Source organism: Mirounga angustirostris, unplaced genomic scaffold (genome assembly GCF_029215605.1).
Source record: "Mirounga angustirostris isolate CCGP_5_RB_7025 unplaced genomic scaffold, mMirAng1.0.hap1 SCAF_15, whole genome shotgun sequence".
NCBI lineage: Eukaryota > Metazoa > Chordata > Mammalia > Carnivora > Phocidae > Mirounga > Mirounga angustirostris.
In genome coordinates, this window is record NW_026991723.1 from 85,608,322 (window position 1) to 85,625,101 (window position 16,780).

The 16,780-nt window shown below is 49.0% G+C and overlaps 2 protein-coding genes across 8 annotated transcripts in view; one reads left to right on the forward strand and one right to left on the reverse strand.

Annotated features, from left to right (window-relative positions):
• RALGPS1 (Ral GEF with PH domain and SH3 binding motif 1) overlaps nt 1-16,780 on the forward strand; it is a 315,913-nt gene that overhangs the window by 169,072 nt on the left and 130,061 nt on the right. The window lies entirely within an intron of this gene.
• The window catches only part of ANGPTL2 (angiopoietin like 2), a 34,119-nt gene continuing 32,882 nt past the window's right edge, over nt 15,544-16,780 (reverse strand). Inside the window, exon 5 of the mRNA XM_045883162.3 lies at nt 15,544-16,271. Coding sequence (XP_045739118.1) covers nt 16,072-16,271 — 200 coding nt within the window. The 3' untranslated portion in view covers nt 15,544-16,071. The remainder of the gene's footprint in view (nt 16,272-16,780) is intronic.

Here is a 16,780-nt window from a genome sequence, read left to right on the forward strand (position 1 = left end):
CATGACCTGAGCCGAAGGCGGTCACTTAACGACTGAGCCACCCAGGCGCCCTCTCAGTGATATTCTTTAAATGTTCTGTGATTATAGTTTCAGTTTTTCTTTTATCCACATAATAGTTAAGGTAGTGGTTTTTTTAATTTTTAAGGGCTTGAATTTTCTTCTTGTTTTCAAATGGCTTTATGAAGATAGAATTTACGTCCCATCCATTTAGAGTGTCCAGTTCGGTGGTTTTCAGTCTATTCACAGAGTTATGCAGCCATCAACACAATTTTGCAACATTTTCATCATCCCAAAGACAACTCCTCACCCGTTAGCGGTCACTCCCTTTTCCTTCTGGCCAGCTCTCTTCTGCTCTCACCCCCAGCCCTCGGCAACCGCCAGTCTACTTTCTGTCTCCATAGATTTGCTTATTCTGGACATTTCATAGAAATTTAATTGCACAGTATGTGGTCTTTTATGACTGGCTCTTTCCCCTTTACTATCATGTGCCCAAGGTTCATCCATGTTGGAGCATAATCACTCCATTCCTTTGCATTGTCAGATAACATTCCATTGTGTGGAAACCCCACATTTTATTTATTTATTTGATGGACATTTGAATTGTTTCACTTTTTGGCTCTCACGCATCACAGTGCTACGAACAGCTTTGGTTTTTAAAAACATAGTCTTCTAATTTTTTTACATGGGTTTAGGATATGTGGCATATATGCTTTCTGGGTTTAAGAAAAAGTTTAACATTTGTTTTGTGGTTTAAAATAAGATCATTTTTTGTAAATGTAAGGTGAGATCTCTCAAATTACTCTTACAATTGCATTAGAATATTTAAATGATTAATTTGTGATAACTTAGTCTATCAAGGACAGAAATATATGTTGGACTCCCCTTGCATTTCTGATAGCTTCTGCCTTACATTATTTAGGATATAGAAGTTTATAACAATTGTATGGGGCGCCTGGGTGGCTCAGTCGTTAAGCATCTGCCTTCGGCTCAGGTCATGATCCCGGGGTCCTGGGATCGAGCCCCTCATCGGGCTCCCTGCTCGGCGGGGTCCTGCTTCTCCCTCTCCCTCTCCCCCTGCTTGTGTTCCCTCTCTCGCTGTCTCTCTCTCTGTCAAATAAATAAATAAAATCTAAAAAAAAAAAAAAGAAGTTTATAACAATTGTAAATTTATGGTGAAGTGTCCCGTACAAAATGATCTTGATTCTGTTTGTTAATTGTGTTTACTTCTCTGTCTGATATTACTTCGGTGAAATCTGTTTTATTTCTCATTTACATTCATTTTATAAACCTTTGACTATATTTTGGGTTTGAATATTTTAGATTGCTTTAAGTGTGATCCTTGAAAACTGCAATTAGTTGGACCCAGTATGAGAGATCTTGCCTTTTAGTAGGGGAGTACTCTTCCACACACTTTTAGCCTTGTGCCATATTATTATTGCACATCCTTTTAGCCTTGTGCCATATTATTGAATCGAACATCATTCTATGCTTTCTTTTTTATGCTTTCTTATTCTTTCCTTGTTCTTCTCTATGGCTTCTACAGTGTCTTTCTACTTGACATGCAGATCACTACCTCAGATTACAGTGGGAGGGCATGTTGATACGCACAGCTCACAAACCCATTCCCACTCTCCCCGAGGCTAATCGACTGAGGGATGAAATTAGATAGTATTAGGGCGAGCGTTGCCTCCTGCAGGCCCAGTGGTTCAACTAGCAGAGGTGCTCCCAGATTGTCAGGGATGACCTCTTCTCTGTTCCTAAGAATGAACATGAGAGCTGCCGTTTATTGTCTGCTTTCTCTATGCCTGGCACTTTGCTAGGCGTTGTAATGCGTTATCTCAATGAATACTCACAATGGCCCAGTGAATAAGCAGGCACTGAGAGGTTGCCTAGGGTCACACAACTAGAGAGTGGCAGAGCCAGGACTTGGCCCACATGGTCTGGCCATAGCCCTAAGCTCTTGACATTGCCTTCTCCTGATGCCCCACCTCCACTGTGCAGGTCATTATTTTCCTATTCCTCCCTTGCAGTTGGCACCTGTGTGTTCTCTGCCATTTATAACTTGTGGGTGGCCTCCATCAGATACTAGATGAAGTGGGATGAATTGTGTTGACTCTTTCTTGTGACATTCTCTGTTCTTGGACCTCAAGGCGGTGATGTGTTGGGCTTCTGAGGGCAAAACGGACCAATACTGTCTCCCCTTTCTGAACCCTGCCCCTTGTAATCAGACCACGTGTCTGAGTCATCTCCTCAGGCCACTGGCCAGAGGGCCCTCGTTCATCACCCGTTGGCTCTCGTGGTCTGCACTTGCAGTGGACACATAGCCTGGGCCAGCCCCGAGTTTCTAGAGCCATGGCCCTCCTTGTCCTTGATGGCCTCATCTCAGCAGCCTCTTCCTGGAATTAGGTAGCGGAGAGACTCTGTTTAGGCCTCGGTGTGGCGCAGCGCTCCTGCTTCTTACCTCTAAGAGCCCAGCTTAGCTGCCCTGCTCTGTGCTTGCAGCCTGATGGCGATTTCCATCCCCCCTCAGCCAGTCGGGCTGCATTTCTCGCACTCATACAAAACAACTCTTGACATACCCCAGCAAGAGGGAGAGAACAGGAGGTAATGCCGACATGCTTTCTGTTCTCAGGACTGTGTGAGGGTTTACCATGGGGGGTGCCACAGTTTCGTTAAAAAGAAGGAAGCAAGATCCCATTCGGAGGCTTAGTGGGCCCATCGTCCTGAGGGCAGCTGGAGCCCTACCTGCCCATCTGATCACCGTGGACAGACCCTCCCCACATCCAGGTTGCGGTTTCAGTACTGCTTCCTCCGGGAAACCCAACCTGTCCCAGGGCTGGATTTGTTTATCGAAGGAGGAATAGTTACATAATTCCTGGAAAGTGCAATATAGGAAAAAATGTCTGAAACCATTTCTTTTTCCCTTGGCAAAGTCCTCACTGTAGGTCTTTCCCTCAAGGAGAAGGAGTTATTCTCTGGGAGAGACTTCAGGTCAGTTCCTGATATTTCCTGCTGCTTTGTTGCCTCTGTTGCTAGAGACCTTGGATGCTGCTCCAGCAGATACTTGCCTCTAATGGCAAGAATGGGGTTTATTTTTGTAACGATTCTCTTAAGTTTATCTGTGAAAGGTTTTATGCTAACTGGTTTCCTGGGACTGTTCAGGACTTTCCACTTGTGTGTGCCTCACTCCCAGTAGAGGTGCCCTCACATAGCACTAGGCGGTGTTAATAACCGTGTACGTGTGTCATCCAGCTCCTTTGCATGCAAATTTTAGGGCCAGTTGGCTGCATTTTGGCGCACTGTTTCTCGTGAAACATAATTTAAAAAACTGAGGGAAAAACTTACTTCATTTTAAAAATAAGACTGTCTGAAAATGTTTCTTCTCAGTTACTTCAAAGCGTAAAAATAGCGGTGGGAAATAGGTCGATTATTTGCAGCTTAAATTGATCTGATGGTAACTCCTTGTTCATACCCAATTCAGATTGCAGTGATAATAAAAGCAGGCAAGAGCTCTAAAGAATGGTTCCACCATTTATTTCTAAACAGCTTTATTGACTTAGAGGGTGTTTGGTTTTCACTACCTATAATTCCCTCCAGGAAATAGCTACATAAAATTAAGAATATAATGGATTTTAAAAGGTTTAGAGCTGATTCTAAAAGTAACCATAGGCAGTGTGGGAAATCATGATCTCTCAAGGAACAAATATAAGGCATTCTGACAGTTCTGAATCGTAAGAAAACATTTAGACATTCTTGGTAAATTTACCCAGACTTTTGATATATGAAGGAAATTTCTAGAACCTAAGGCATTCTTTCAGACAAGCAAACCCTGCCGTAGATAAAGTAAGCCTTTATTTTCAACTATGGACTCTGAGGTTTAAAATAAAGGCAAGTTGTTTCTGAGTATAGAACAAACAGACCTAAAAGGACTTTCAAAAAAGAAGTGTTTACGCCGATGCCCAAAAGCCCCCAGAACAGCAAGGTGAGTGAGGGGCTCACACTCTGAGCCTGAGGGCAGCATGTGCCAGCCCTCTGCAAGATGGTGTGTTCTCAGAGCCTGCCATCGAATGATGGGTGGGCATTCTTGTTAGGTGATGGGCGAGACAGACACCCTTTCTGCTCTGGTGGAGCTCACAGCCCAGAACTGATCACTAGCAGCGAACAAGAAACTAAAAGTAAGCTGAGCATTATGAAGGGAAAGGCAAAGGAGCAGATAAAGGGGCCCTGACCCAGTCTGGGGGACCAGGGAGGGTTTTCTGGAGCAAAGCCCTGAAGGATGAATAAGCTGGGTGAAGAGGTGGGAGGTGAGCATGCCAGACAAAGACAACAGCTTGTGCAAGAGCCCCGAAGTAGGGAAAAACATGTTTGTTGGAAAAACTGGCTGGAGAGTAGAGAACGAGGGGGAGGGTATTGTGAGAAGCAGCTGGAGTGGAAGGGAGGGGTGAGATCGCCTGGGGCCCAGACACTGTGAGTGGGGAATTTAGGCCCCGATTCCCCCTAAGAGCAGTGGGGAGCCATGGAGGGCTTGAAGCAAGGGCATGGCCAGATTGGACTTGCATTTAACACATGCTGCCTTGCCTGCAGCATGTGAGTAGCTTCAAGGAGATCAGGCTGGAGGAGGGAAGACCAGGTTGGGGACCATGCAGAAGCCCATGCTGCCTCACTGTAGTTCAGAAATGGCTAGAGGGGGAGGGAAAGAAAGCCTTTTAAACACAGTTCATTTTATTTTATTTTTTTATTTTTATTTTTGAGAGAGAGAGCATGTGCCTGTGCCAGGAGGGGGAGGAAGGGCAGAGGGATATCTTAAGCAGACTCTGTGCTGAGCATGGAGCCTGATGTGGGGCTCGATCCCAGGACCCTGAGATCGTGCGTGACCTGAGCCAAAATCAAGAGCCGGACGCTTAACCGACTGAGCCACCGAGGCGCCCCCAGAAACAGTTCACTTTAGAGCAGAGCCTTGGAAAGACATAAAACAGTTGTCAGGGAGCACATTCCTTATACCTCCTGGAGACAAATGGCAATTCTCTGTGCTTTGACTTTGAGAATCAGCATGTGCCTTTGAGCTGTGGCCTACGTAGAGCAGAGGTGAAAGGGCGAGCCCGGTGTTCTCTCCATCTACCCACAGAAGGCAGGTGGGATTGGACTGTCTAATGCTAGTAGCACTTCTGCTCCCAGAACATGGACCGGAGTGGCCACCACCACCCCAGGACCAAGTCCACTGGCTCCCAGTTCGGGGTGACCACATTGTTATCCAGCTGTCCTCAGGTTCGCCAGCATTAAGGGTAATCCTTTCCTTTAATGCCATTCCACATGCAGGAAATCCAGACTTTTTTGTTTTAGTTCTCCACCCCACATGTTTCTAAGGATCCCCAAGGAATACTCACTTGTTCCACAGATCCATCCTGGTGGCTGCGTGGTGCCTCAGCTGCCTGTCTGGCTCCAAATCTCTGATCCCTCCTCCCAGCATCTCTGCCTTTCCTACCTAGTCCTTGTAGCTGGACCTATGTGGAGCCAGCCTCCTCCGTCCTCCCCTAGGGAAGCACAGTTTAGGATGGATCAGGGGATGTCGGTGCCACAAAGAAAAGCGTAAGCTTGCATTCTGGAATGCCTGCTCCTGGAGCTCCTGGGCCATGCCCTTTCTCCTCTTTGCCTGATGGCCACATGCTTCAGGGCCGACCTGTTGCCCTCCCTTTCCTAGCCAAGCAGAGCCTTTGATCAAGTTTCCCCTTCCTCATATTGAGGCATCCATCCTCTCTGAGGCCCAGCAGGCAGGGAAAAGCCGCCCTCTGACCCATCTCAGACATGCTTCTTAGTCAACAGAAGAATCGCAAAGACAACTACCATCCCAAATGAAGGAAACCTTTTCCATTATTTTCTAGAATGGACAGCTGCATATTGTCTTAAATCTCTCCCTTCCAGAAGAGAATTTTGCCTTTACTTTTACAGTCTGAAGATTTGTTACCTTAAAATTCACATTTCTCTGGGACTTCACAGTTGTGTTCCATTTTTACAAAAAGCCAGTGGATGTTATTAAAACCCCCATTTTGTGAGTGAGAAATTTGACATATGACTTAGCCAATGTCACATGTGAGGCGGATACCAAGTGCAACTCAACATCTCATGCTCTGGCTGGGGCTTCACCCAGCCTTAACTCACGCATCCTCCGTCTAGTGCCCCCATCTTCTTGGAGAGAAACAGTGCAGGAGGAAAGCATGTAGGGGAGACATTTGCTCTGCTGCACAGAGCTGAGCACCTTGTCACCTTTGTCCCTTCCGCGACACAGGGGGGACTTGCAATCTGCATTTCTCTGCATCAAGAAGTTGTGTCTGATCCCCAAAAGGAAGTAAGAGCATAGCCCACTTTGTGCAAGAGAAAGTGTGTTTTCAGATAAGAATCCGTGTACTCATCAGGATGACTGCTTTGCTTTGACCTTTCATGTCCAGATTTCTAATCAGAAGCTCGCAATAGGGATAATGACAACTCCTTGGTTATTCTCTCCCACGTGACCGGCACTGCACTGAGCACTTTATGAGAATTATCTCATTCAGTCCTCCCAATGCTCCTTCCTCTGAGGGAGGCACTATTTTTAACTTATTTCACAGCTGCAGAAGCCAAACAGGACTCAAGTTAAAGGTCTCTCCACTTTGCGGTGCCACTTCCTAACAGTGAGCAGTGCCCAACCCAGTCTGACCCAGTGCCGGGCCAGAAACCTCAGAATGTGCTGCATTTCCCTGTAAAAGGCCTTCACCCTCTGGGGAAACCCGGACAGTGGATTGAGAAGAATGTCTCTGGAGACCCTCCTGTGTGGAGTGGAGGCTTGAGATGGGGGACTGAGGGCCAGCCCCACTCCCAGGTCAGCGAGCCCTAAGTAGGACAAAGGTTGCGGGTGGGGGAAGGGCTAGTGAGTTTCTCTATCCTCAGGACTAACCTGGTGCCTTGTATGTCTCCTTGCTGATTTGAAGGGAGAGTTAATACAATTGATACCGAGAATCTGAAAGATTCTGAGTGGTTGATAGCTTGTAAGATGGCCCTAGTGCTCTCTGAACCCCGGTATTCCTGTCCTTATGTAATCCCTTCCCCTTGAGCATGGGCAGAACATACTCACTTGTTCCTAACAAGTAGAATATGACAGAAATAATGGGACATCCATTCTGAGATCAGATTATTAAAAGACTATGCCTTCAATGTGAGGGGCTTGCTCTCTCTCTCTCTCTGTCTCTTGGATCTCGTCCTGTCTTTTGGATTCTGGGGGAGTCCAGCTGCCTTGTGTTTGTCAGTCCCCTCCTCAAGGGATTGAGGCCTGCCAGCCACGACGTGAGTTTGGAAACAGAATCCACCTCAGTGGAATCTTCAGATAAGACCACAGCCTCAGCCCATGGCTTGACTGAGAACTTGAGAACTTCTTGAGCCAGGCACTCAGCTGAGATATCCTCAAATTCCTAACCCAGGGAAGCTGTAAAGTAATAATACATAAGTAAGCTACTAAGTTTGGGGGTAAATCTGTCACGTCACGTAGCAATGGACAACTAACACATCTCACAACCTTGATCACTACCCCACATTTATTGCTTTGTTACCCCAACTGTAAAATGAGCACACAAAAGACTGTAAGATTGATCTCTAGGGCAGCAGGAAGTGCTAGGTCTGTCTCAGAAGCCAATTTTGAGGAGAGGAAATCCTGTAGGACAAGAGGGGATGGTTGCCACTCTGAGAGCTAATGAATTCTTGCAGTTCTGTAAGGAAGAAGGGTGCCTGAGAAGGGCCTAGAAAGTTACCCTCAGAAAGGCTGTAGTTCCATACTCAAGTGTATGTTGAGCTTTAGAGGGTAATGTGTGCAGACTTTCAGAGGTCCAGGAATGGCTGCTCAGGAAACTGGAAGACGTCCATTCTGTGTGGCCACCCAGAAAGCTGTGCTGGGGAGGGGCCTTCAGTGCCCACTCATTCCCTTAGAAACTTTTTAGATGATAAAAGTAACACATTGTTTGTTGTAAAAACTCACACTAAGAAGTCTGTGAAGTAAGAAGTGAAAATCCCTTTCTTCCTTGCCTACTCCCCAGAAGCAACCACAATTAACAGTTGGTGTGTACGTGTCCAGACATTTTAATCCCCATATGCTAATGTATGTGCATGTGTGTATGTGTGTGTGGGGGGGGGGAAGGATGCAAATAATATTGTGCTTTTTAACCAAAATGGGGACATTTTATTCATTTTGTTTTGCACCTTACATTTTGTTCCATGTAAAGAGTCACAAATGTTGTTTGGTGGCAGCACATATAGAATTTCTTCCTCTGTCCGGTGGCTCTGTGGCGCCCGTGGCAGGCACGTGCGTGGTTCGCTGAGTTGGGCCTGGGCGCGTGCTGGTCCGTTCAGCTGTGTGCCGACTGACGAGCAGGCAGGTGGCTTCTGCGCTCTCCCTCCGATTGAAAGTGTGGTGGAGAACAGCTTTACCGGTAGGTCTTTACTCACCTGTGGAGTATTTCCGGAACACTGAGTGCGCGAAGAGGAATTGCTGGATGGCCTATCTGTGACTTCTCTCCGGTAGCTCCTGCGGGAGCGCCCTCTGAAAGGTGGCAGTTCCACTTGGCCGAGAGTGTGAGCATGCCTGTCAGCTCCGCTCTCATCAGCGCTAGGTCCTACTGGCCCCTTTTTATTTATGAGAAAATGTCAGGTGAAAGGTGGCATCTTGTTTTAATACACATTTCTCTACCCGCCAATCCTTTGTGCTCTTGGCAGAGAAGCTGCTTTTCTACTTCAGACACGTGCTCCCTGGGCTCTCCTGCGCCCGCGGTCAGGCAGCCAGGCCTGCAGGCCTCCCACCCAACTGCTCGGCCGCCCTCTGCTCCCGCCTCTGTGTCCTGAACAGCGACGTCTGTCCTTAATCTCTCTCCTGTGTCCCCAGCACGGCCCCACGCTGCCCTGAGCCGTGAAGAAGGGCTGCCTCGCTGTTGGGTCCCGCTGGAGAGGAGGCTGACAGAAATCCGTGCCCGCACACTTGTCTGGGGCTTGGTCGGCATTCTGGGCTTCAAGGAGGCTTTGTGCTGCTTCTTATTCTTTTCCCTCTTGGAGCTGATGAGGGTGTTGGCCTCTGTCATCACATGGCTCCGGAAGGGAATTCTAATTCCATGCCTCTACATTACCCTTCCAGGCTCTGGACCACTGCCAGCTCCCTAAGGGCCAGGGCAAATGGCTCATCCACCCTGCCCAAGGAGCTCTCTTCTCTCGGGAGATGTCCCTCAGTCTCCAGAGGGTGCACATGCTGAAACGGGGGGAAGGAGCACCCCTTGACCAGCCCATAGAGCCAGATTTATCATGACCAGTGGTGAACAGGGAATGGGATAGCCAGATGGCCTGTCCACCTGGGAGCTGCCACATGTGGAAGTACTTCGGGAAGGCCGCACAGAGGACAGGGGTTATCTGTGTCTGGGTTCTCCTGTGTGGGCGGACCTGCCCCAGGCTGCCCCATGTCAGGAGAGACGGAGATACTTGAATGTCTCGGTGATGGTTGGTACCAAGGCATTGTATCCACAAGTGGCAGAATCCAAGATTAGGTCTGGGTCAGGCTTGCCTCTGGATCTGAGAGACACTATGTAAGGAAGCTCCAGGCCTGAAGGCATGGAGATGGCAGACGGGGACCCAGCTACCAGATGATGTGGCCCAGGGCTTGGACCAGGCAGAATTGGCACACAGGGTGACACTGGGACTGCCAAAGGGTGGGGCTGAGTCAGTCGGTTGGAGGACAAGTGGAAGCAAGACGGGGATGGCCCAGACTTTAGCCCTGGCAAAGCCCTGGTAAACAGCCCTGGCTTCCTGACATCTGGGGACCTACTGTCCATCCAGTTTCTTCCGCACACATGGGCTGGCGGGCTAGCTCACATAACTGCTGCCGCGGGCAGGAGGCCACCACGTTTCTCAGATGTGTAGGGGTTGATCACAGGGTGAGAGAGGGGCCTTGGTTGTTTCATTCTGTCCTTGCGGACAGTGATCTAATGCTGCAGAAGCAGGAGTGCAAATCCTGGGCTTTAGAGGGTAAAGCTCAGGCTGCGTGTTCTCGGGCAAGTCACATCTCTGAGCCCTGACTTCTATTCTGTCAAAGGGAGTATAACTAGAAGACCCACCTCATAGGTCTGTTATGAGATTTAAGGAGACACGCATGGTACCTGGCACACAGACAGCACCCCATAGATGGTAGATGGCATGAGTGTAATCCAGAGCAAAATACTGCCAGGAACACCCCAGCAGTGGGGACCTTGTTGCCTCCTGTATCCAGAGACTATTGAGAAACTCGGTGAATCCAGGAAGGGCAGGAAGAGCCCATCTGGGCCTAGCCAGGTGTCACATTTAGTGACCCAGCAGGGCCTGGAGGGTTGGATGTGCTTTTGTGGGGTACAGCAGGAGTGGGGGGGGCGGTGCTGAGGAATAGACACCATCTAACGGGTCGTGGGACAGAATCCACCCAGGCAGCAAAATGCAGTCTCCGAGAGGAGAGGAATGAACAGCCGCTGAAGTACATGTAGACACCTTCTTGGACATAGATCCAGGCTGAGACTCCTCCTAGGAACCTGGGAACCACCCCCAACTGCCCCCCACAGCACTGAACTCCAGCAGCAGTGTTCATTCCAACCAGAGTTGATAGGATTGAAGTGGACACCCAGCCCGAGCGGGCCAGTTGGAGCCTCTGGCCGGGAGTGAGCATTGGAAGGGAGGGTGCTTGTAAGTCTTTGTTGGCACTGAGACCAGGAGGACATGTGAGCTCAGGAATTCCATGCTGGGAAAAGCAGATGGATGCACAATGAGAAACAGAGAGACCTGCAAGCAAGGGAAAAGGAAAAGAAGGGGGAGAATCTGGGAAAGCTCCTGCCTTGCCTCTTGAAGGCTTTCCAGGCAGTTTCTGGTTCCTGGCCCTCGTGAGGCCCAGCTGTGTCCCTGCTCATGGACTCTGGGAGATACCTCGTGTCCTTATGTAACCAGCTTATTAAATGAGCTGACTCAGTCAGGTATAAGAAGAAACCAACTTAATTTTTTCCCCAGTGTCCTTTCCAGCCTACCCTGTGGACTAGCTCTTTTCCCAGTCGACGCTGAAAGCTTAGCAAGCCTCTTCGTCTTTCTGCTGTTAGGCATGAAAAAGCTGCATCTGTTCTAACCACCCGGTCACCGCAGACAGCCCGGCGTAGCAATCGGATGTCTGGACTTGTAAAGCCCGACCAGACTCAGAGGCCTGGGGTGAGGGAGGGCCCACAGTCAGCACTGTCACAGGACCCCGCAGCCCTCCTGCCTCCCGCATGCCCACCAAGGTTTGTCAGCCTTGGGGTTGGACCAGGGGAGAGGGAAAAAGGAGGGGTCAAGGCCCATCTTATGTGGCCCATCCAGTCGTCATTCAGAGCTCGTGCCCCGTGGGTATACCAGATGCTCAAGCACGGCAGCTGCTGCTGGACAGGTTCCCTTCTGGGCACCTCGGACTCAGCCGCCGTGATGGGGTGATACGCCACCTCCACCTCACCACTTACAGCTCCTTCCTTGGCTCCTGGGCCCCCTTGCACCACCCTCCACCCCACCCTCCAGGCTGCCCTCCGCTTCCTGGGAGGTGTCCCTCTATGGGCCTGGCATCTGCTCCGGTGTGCTCTCATTTCTCTCTGCCACAGACCTGGGGACTCGAGCCATGAGTCTGCTGATAGTGCCAGTGCTGGCCCTTGCCACTCATTTGGGACAGTCCCTCGAAGTCCCTCTCCCTTGATTGAGGGTGAGGGGGAGCACCCACCTGTCCTGTGGTGGTGGTGGCCGGGGAGCATATCGTAAGGACCCCTCATTCCCCCCTGCCCCAGGATATTTTTTCTGCACTCCTTACACAGGTTACAGATGGGCGATCAGCTAATGTAGAATCCGTTTGGGGCCACCCTCCCACAGGGATGGTCCTGCATCCTGCTCTAGAATATGGGACACTTGGCAGCTTTTATTTTGCCCTTAGCTTTGGTGCCTCAGATAAAACCAAGGCAGAAAGAGTGCTCTTTTAACATTTTGCTACACTTAAGACGTCCCCTTTTTGTTTATTCCAGTTGTCTGCTTTTGTCTTACTGTGACCCAGAGTCTTTACAAGATTGCATATAACAGATGAAGTGGTCTCCGGAGATTAGGGAGGACCTTGGAGCTCCCAAAAAGCATCTGTAGATTATGAGCATCCTAGACTCCCATGACCATTGTTTTCAGTAGTTCAAAGGTGTCTTTTTCAGTCTTGCTCAAATGGGCAAAATTTGGGGGAGGGGGTCCTGCTCAGTGTCACTTGCTTGGAGAACATCACTGTCTTCCTGCCTTGTTCCCCACATAAGCCCAGCAGGTCAGTGGCCCCCAGCGACCAAGGTATTGGCCCAAACTGGAATGTGGGGGCTTACCTGGGGTAGGAGAAGGTCTGGGTTTCTCTGACTTCCTTGAGGTCTGTGGGTGCCTTCACCATGGAGACCTTAGTGACAGTAGTGCTCCTCTGACTGCAGGCCTTAAAAGGCCACTGGCTGGGATGGCAGAGAAGGGAGGGGTGTCGGTCTGAGCTGAGCAGACTTCAGGGTGCCAACTGGCTGTGTTTGCTGGGCTGTGGAGCCACACACCAGACACTAAGGCGCATTGCACTTGAGCCCCCTGCCCCCCTCCATTCTCTTCGGATGCTCTTGGTCACACCCCCATTTTACACCAAGGAGAGCTAGTTTCACCCATCTGATGGGTTTATTCCTTCCTCTCCTTCCATATAGCCGGGGTGTGGTTTAATTCAGGTTCGGGTTTTGGGGTGGGGGTTGGGAGAAACAGCTGGTATCATGGCCTGCTTTTGTTTGAGTCCCAACTAGTTTAGAAAAAGGGTTGCTCCACATTGTCTAGTATGGCTTTCCAGAACTCTTTGCTTTGGGTTTTGGATCCAAGACCAGCGACCAGTAAGGCTGGATGGACCCTGTTTTCCTTTACCATCAATCCTTATGTCCTGGACACTGCACTCGAGGTGTGTGAGGAGGCCTGGCTGTGATGTGGGCCAAGGTCGAGATATTCTCACCAAATAGCACACATCAACTGATGACCCCAACAACCGACTAGAGGTTTGGGAGAAGGGAGTTGAGAACTCTTACTTAGGGCCTGACACTCAGCACCTTCCGGATTAACTGCTGCTAGAGCATTCCTACCAGCAGTCTGACTGTGAGCCTCATTTTCTCCTCTCCTGTGAAGTGAGAACAGTCCCTTCTTCACAGGGCTGCTGTGAAGGTTACATAAGAAAACATGAAGTCCAGTTCCAAGCACATAGTAGGCTGTAATAAACATCTGTCTCTCCCCAACTGCATCTTTGCTAAAAACAGCTCTCATGTGGCAGTATTACTTGGCCACTGAGAAGAGGGATTGCTGGGTCCAAAGGGATAAGTGTTTTTAAATTTTGATGCATACATATATCCACATTTGGTACCCACATTGCCAAGTTGCTCTTCAAATATATTGAATCAATTTGTACTTGTGTACACAGAGTACATATTTCACCACTTGTCAACATGGAGCTTTTTTCATCTTTACCAATCTGATAGGCACCATGTGATGGTTTGTGCTTGATTTGATGTCCCTCTCTGGTTATTACTGAGGTTGGCATCTTTTCTTGTTTACTGGCCATTTGTGTTCTAATGAGTTTGTATACTTTACAAAGTTTTCTATCACAGCATTTGTATATTTCTTCTTAATTTGAGAGAGTTCTTAGTATAGCATGAATATTAACCCCGTATTTTTCTTGTTTGATATTTGCCTTCAATCTCAGTCATGTTTCATTTTTCAGAGGGCAGAAAATTTGGGGTTTTCTTTAGTCATATCCCTTAGTCTTTTCCTTTTTGATTTTGGGGTTTTCCTGTTATGCCTAGAGATGACTTCCCAGCCCACAGATTTGTTTTTCTGGCAGCTAGTATGGAAGTTGGATTGGAATGAGGGAGACAGTGCAGGGCTCCTGGTCTTTGGGGAACCTGTTATAGTAGTTGAGGGGAGAGGAGACACAAAGGCAGAGAAGAGGGCTTCCGTGGATGGATGGATGGATTGGCCTTGGCAAGGCAGGGGGAGAAGTCCTTGTTTTTGACCTGAGCAATTGATAAATGGTGCCTTTTGTTGAAGTGGGACCAGACCTGGGGGAAGGCGTTTCAGGGGTTTGTTGCACTGTCTAGGAGGTGCTTCTAGGACGTTCAGTGGAGACATGGCTGGATGTAAGGAGGTGAAGCCCCAGAGAGCCTTCAAGGTGCTGTTTTGGGATTTGCATTTGGGACTCCTGAATGGTGTAGGTGGAAACCAAAGATAGGGAGAGTGTGATTTAAGTGATTTTGGTGTATGTCCCTGATGCTGACTCTATTCCTGGTTTTACTCAAAAAGGCTCTGATATAGGAGGTCCCAGGAAGGCATTCTAAAACAATAACACACAGTGTAGATACATCCAAATAGCACTGATGGCTTTTATTGCAGATTTGTGTCATTACAAGGATAATCTGGGAATATATTAAAAAAAAAACCCTCCCTTTTATATACACAAAACATGCTACATGGTACACTTTGTGAGAACGCTGAGGTAATAGGCACACACCCAGACATGGACAGTACCAAACGTGCCAACATCTCGCACACCCCCATTCACACACCCACCGGGGCAGTCTCACCTTCTTGAGTCATCTCTTGCTCCCTGCTTGGCAAGAGTCCCGGCAGTACTGAGTCTGACACTTCATGGCCAACAGGACTCAGAAAGCCACAGGCTGCAGCGCACCAGCCACGAGGTCCAGGGAATAGCTCCTGGCTATTCAGGAGCTCATGAGAAGTGGCCAGTTGTCATTTTTGTGGAAACTGTTCTCCAGAGAAGTGTCGTTTGGGGACAAGATGCGGACTCTAGGCGGCCTGAGAGCATGGGACCTTTGGTCTGTAGCCATTCGGGGGCCCCAACGATCAGGTGATGACTTCTCTTCAGTTGAATATCTCCTGGGCAAGGTAGGTTATTATTTCTGTGACGGTTAAAATGACTTGGAGGCTAAAGTGTGAATGGAACATACAAAACTGCGAATACATTATCTATGTGGCCAGGAGTTAGCTGTAGGGCCTGGCCTTCCCTTTCCTGACCAGAAACCTGGAGCCCACACTGTTTTCTACTCAGAGGCTAAGGAATCTTGCCTGGAAAGAAAGGATGATACGACAGAAAAGGTAAGGAGTGGGTAGGAAGGTGTACAGAAGAGCAGAGAAGGTGCCTGGAACCGCAGTGAGTGGCCAAGGACTGACACACAGAAGGTACTTCCTGAATGGTGTTGGATGAGGAGCAGGTGGATGGATGGATGGATGGATGGATGGATAGATGCATGATGGATGCTGGAAAAGTCCTGAGAATGTGGGGAAATCTAGAGATGGAGAGGGAGGGGGATTCTGAAATTTGATCAGGTGCCGAAAGGGGTTCTTTAATGAGGAAGGAGGGAGCCCCCATGTGAGCGAAGAGTGTGTAGACACTCCTGAAAGAATCCTGGCACGTGGACACCAAGGATTATTCTTTGAATTGGAGCTACACAGTCTGTGATTGGCTCTTAGGCTCAAGGAGCACAATGAATATGACGCTTTTCTCGTAAGAGCAAAGCTGTTGGTAACAATGTCAACATCTGAGAATTGAATGTATGTGTTTTTAGGTATATATAACCAAACCTATATATGTATATAGATATAGTACCCGTGGTATATATCTAAGTGCATATATATGTGGTATACACACGCGTGCATAAGGTCGGCTCACACACGTGTATTATGAAGGTATTGTGCAGTCATGTTTTGTTATTGGGATTTAATTTCCTTGACGAAGGATTTGTCTGTAGTCCTGTGCTGTGTGGAAACCTGAGGGGATCTCTGATAGGAAGAAAAGCAACAGGGACAGAGAATACTGTGTCGATTCCATTCCATTATCTGCTGCAGTGACTTGGGAAAACAGAATCCAGTGGCCCCATCCTCCCAGCCCCCTGGTGAACTGATGGGGAGTTGCTCCTGGTGCTGGGGCCAGCGTGGCCGGGGCAGGCTCCTGGCGACGGCCACGAGAGGTCAGGAGGGGACCCCGCTGACTTAGTGGAAGGTGTTGGGGTTGGGCCGAATCATCATCACCACTTTTTTGAGCGAGTAAGAGCCTCCTCTGAACTCAGCCCAGTAGACTCCATCCTGGTAGCGGCTCCGGTAATGGCCCCCGCGGTACCAGACCCCGTTGAGGTTGGAATGGGCGCAGGCATTATACCACCAGCCTCCTTTCTGGTAGTGGGCACAGTTTCCTGCAGGAGACAAGGGAAGAGGTCACAGGGAGGAGGCAGTTTTATCCGAGTCCGTCATTTGCTTGGGCACTTTAGCGGGGCCCTCTCTGGTGGGGGGGTGCGGCATTTGGAACAGGAATGCTCGAGAGGTGGGCTGGGCTTCAGGTTTGCTCTAACCTCTGAGGCTCGGCCTTGTGACCAGCAACTCGCAGAGCCACTGAACTGTCCTAAGCATCGTGCCTCCCCCATAGGACTGCTGTGGGGATGGAACGAGGGCACACAGTTAAGCAGTTAGCCCACGGCTTGTGCAGGGGAAGCGCCTGGGGGGGTTTGAATAGGAAGCAGAATGATCCGGGGTGGGTGGGGGAGAGGCCACTGGGTTCTTAGGCATTTTTTAAGAGTCGCAACTGTTGGATCAAGAGTTTTTAGAGAATGACAAAGGAAGTGTTTAAGATGAAATGCTCCTCTATTCCTCCCAGCCTGTATTCCAGCCAAATATTTTTTTATGATTTCACAAAAGAAAGATATTT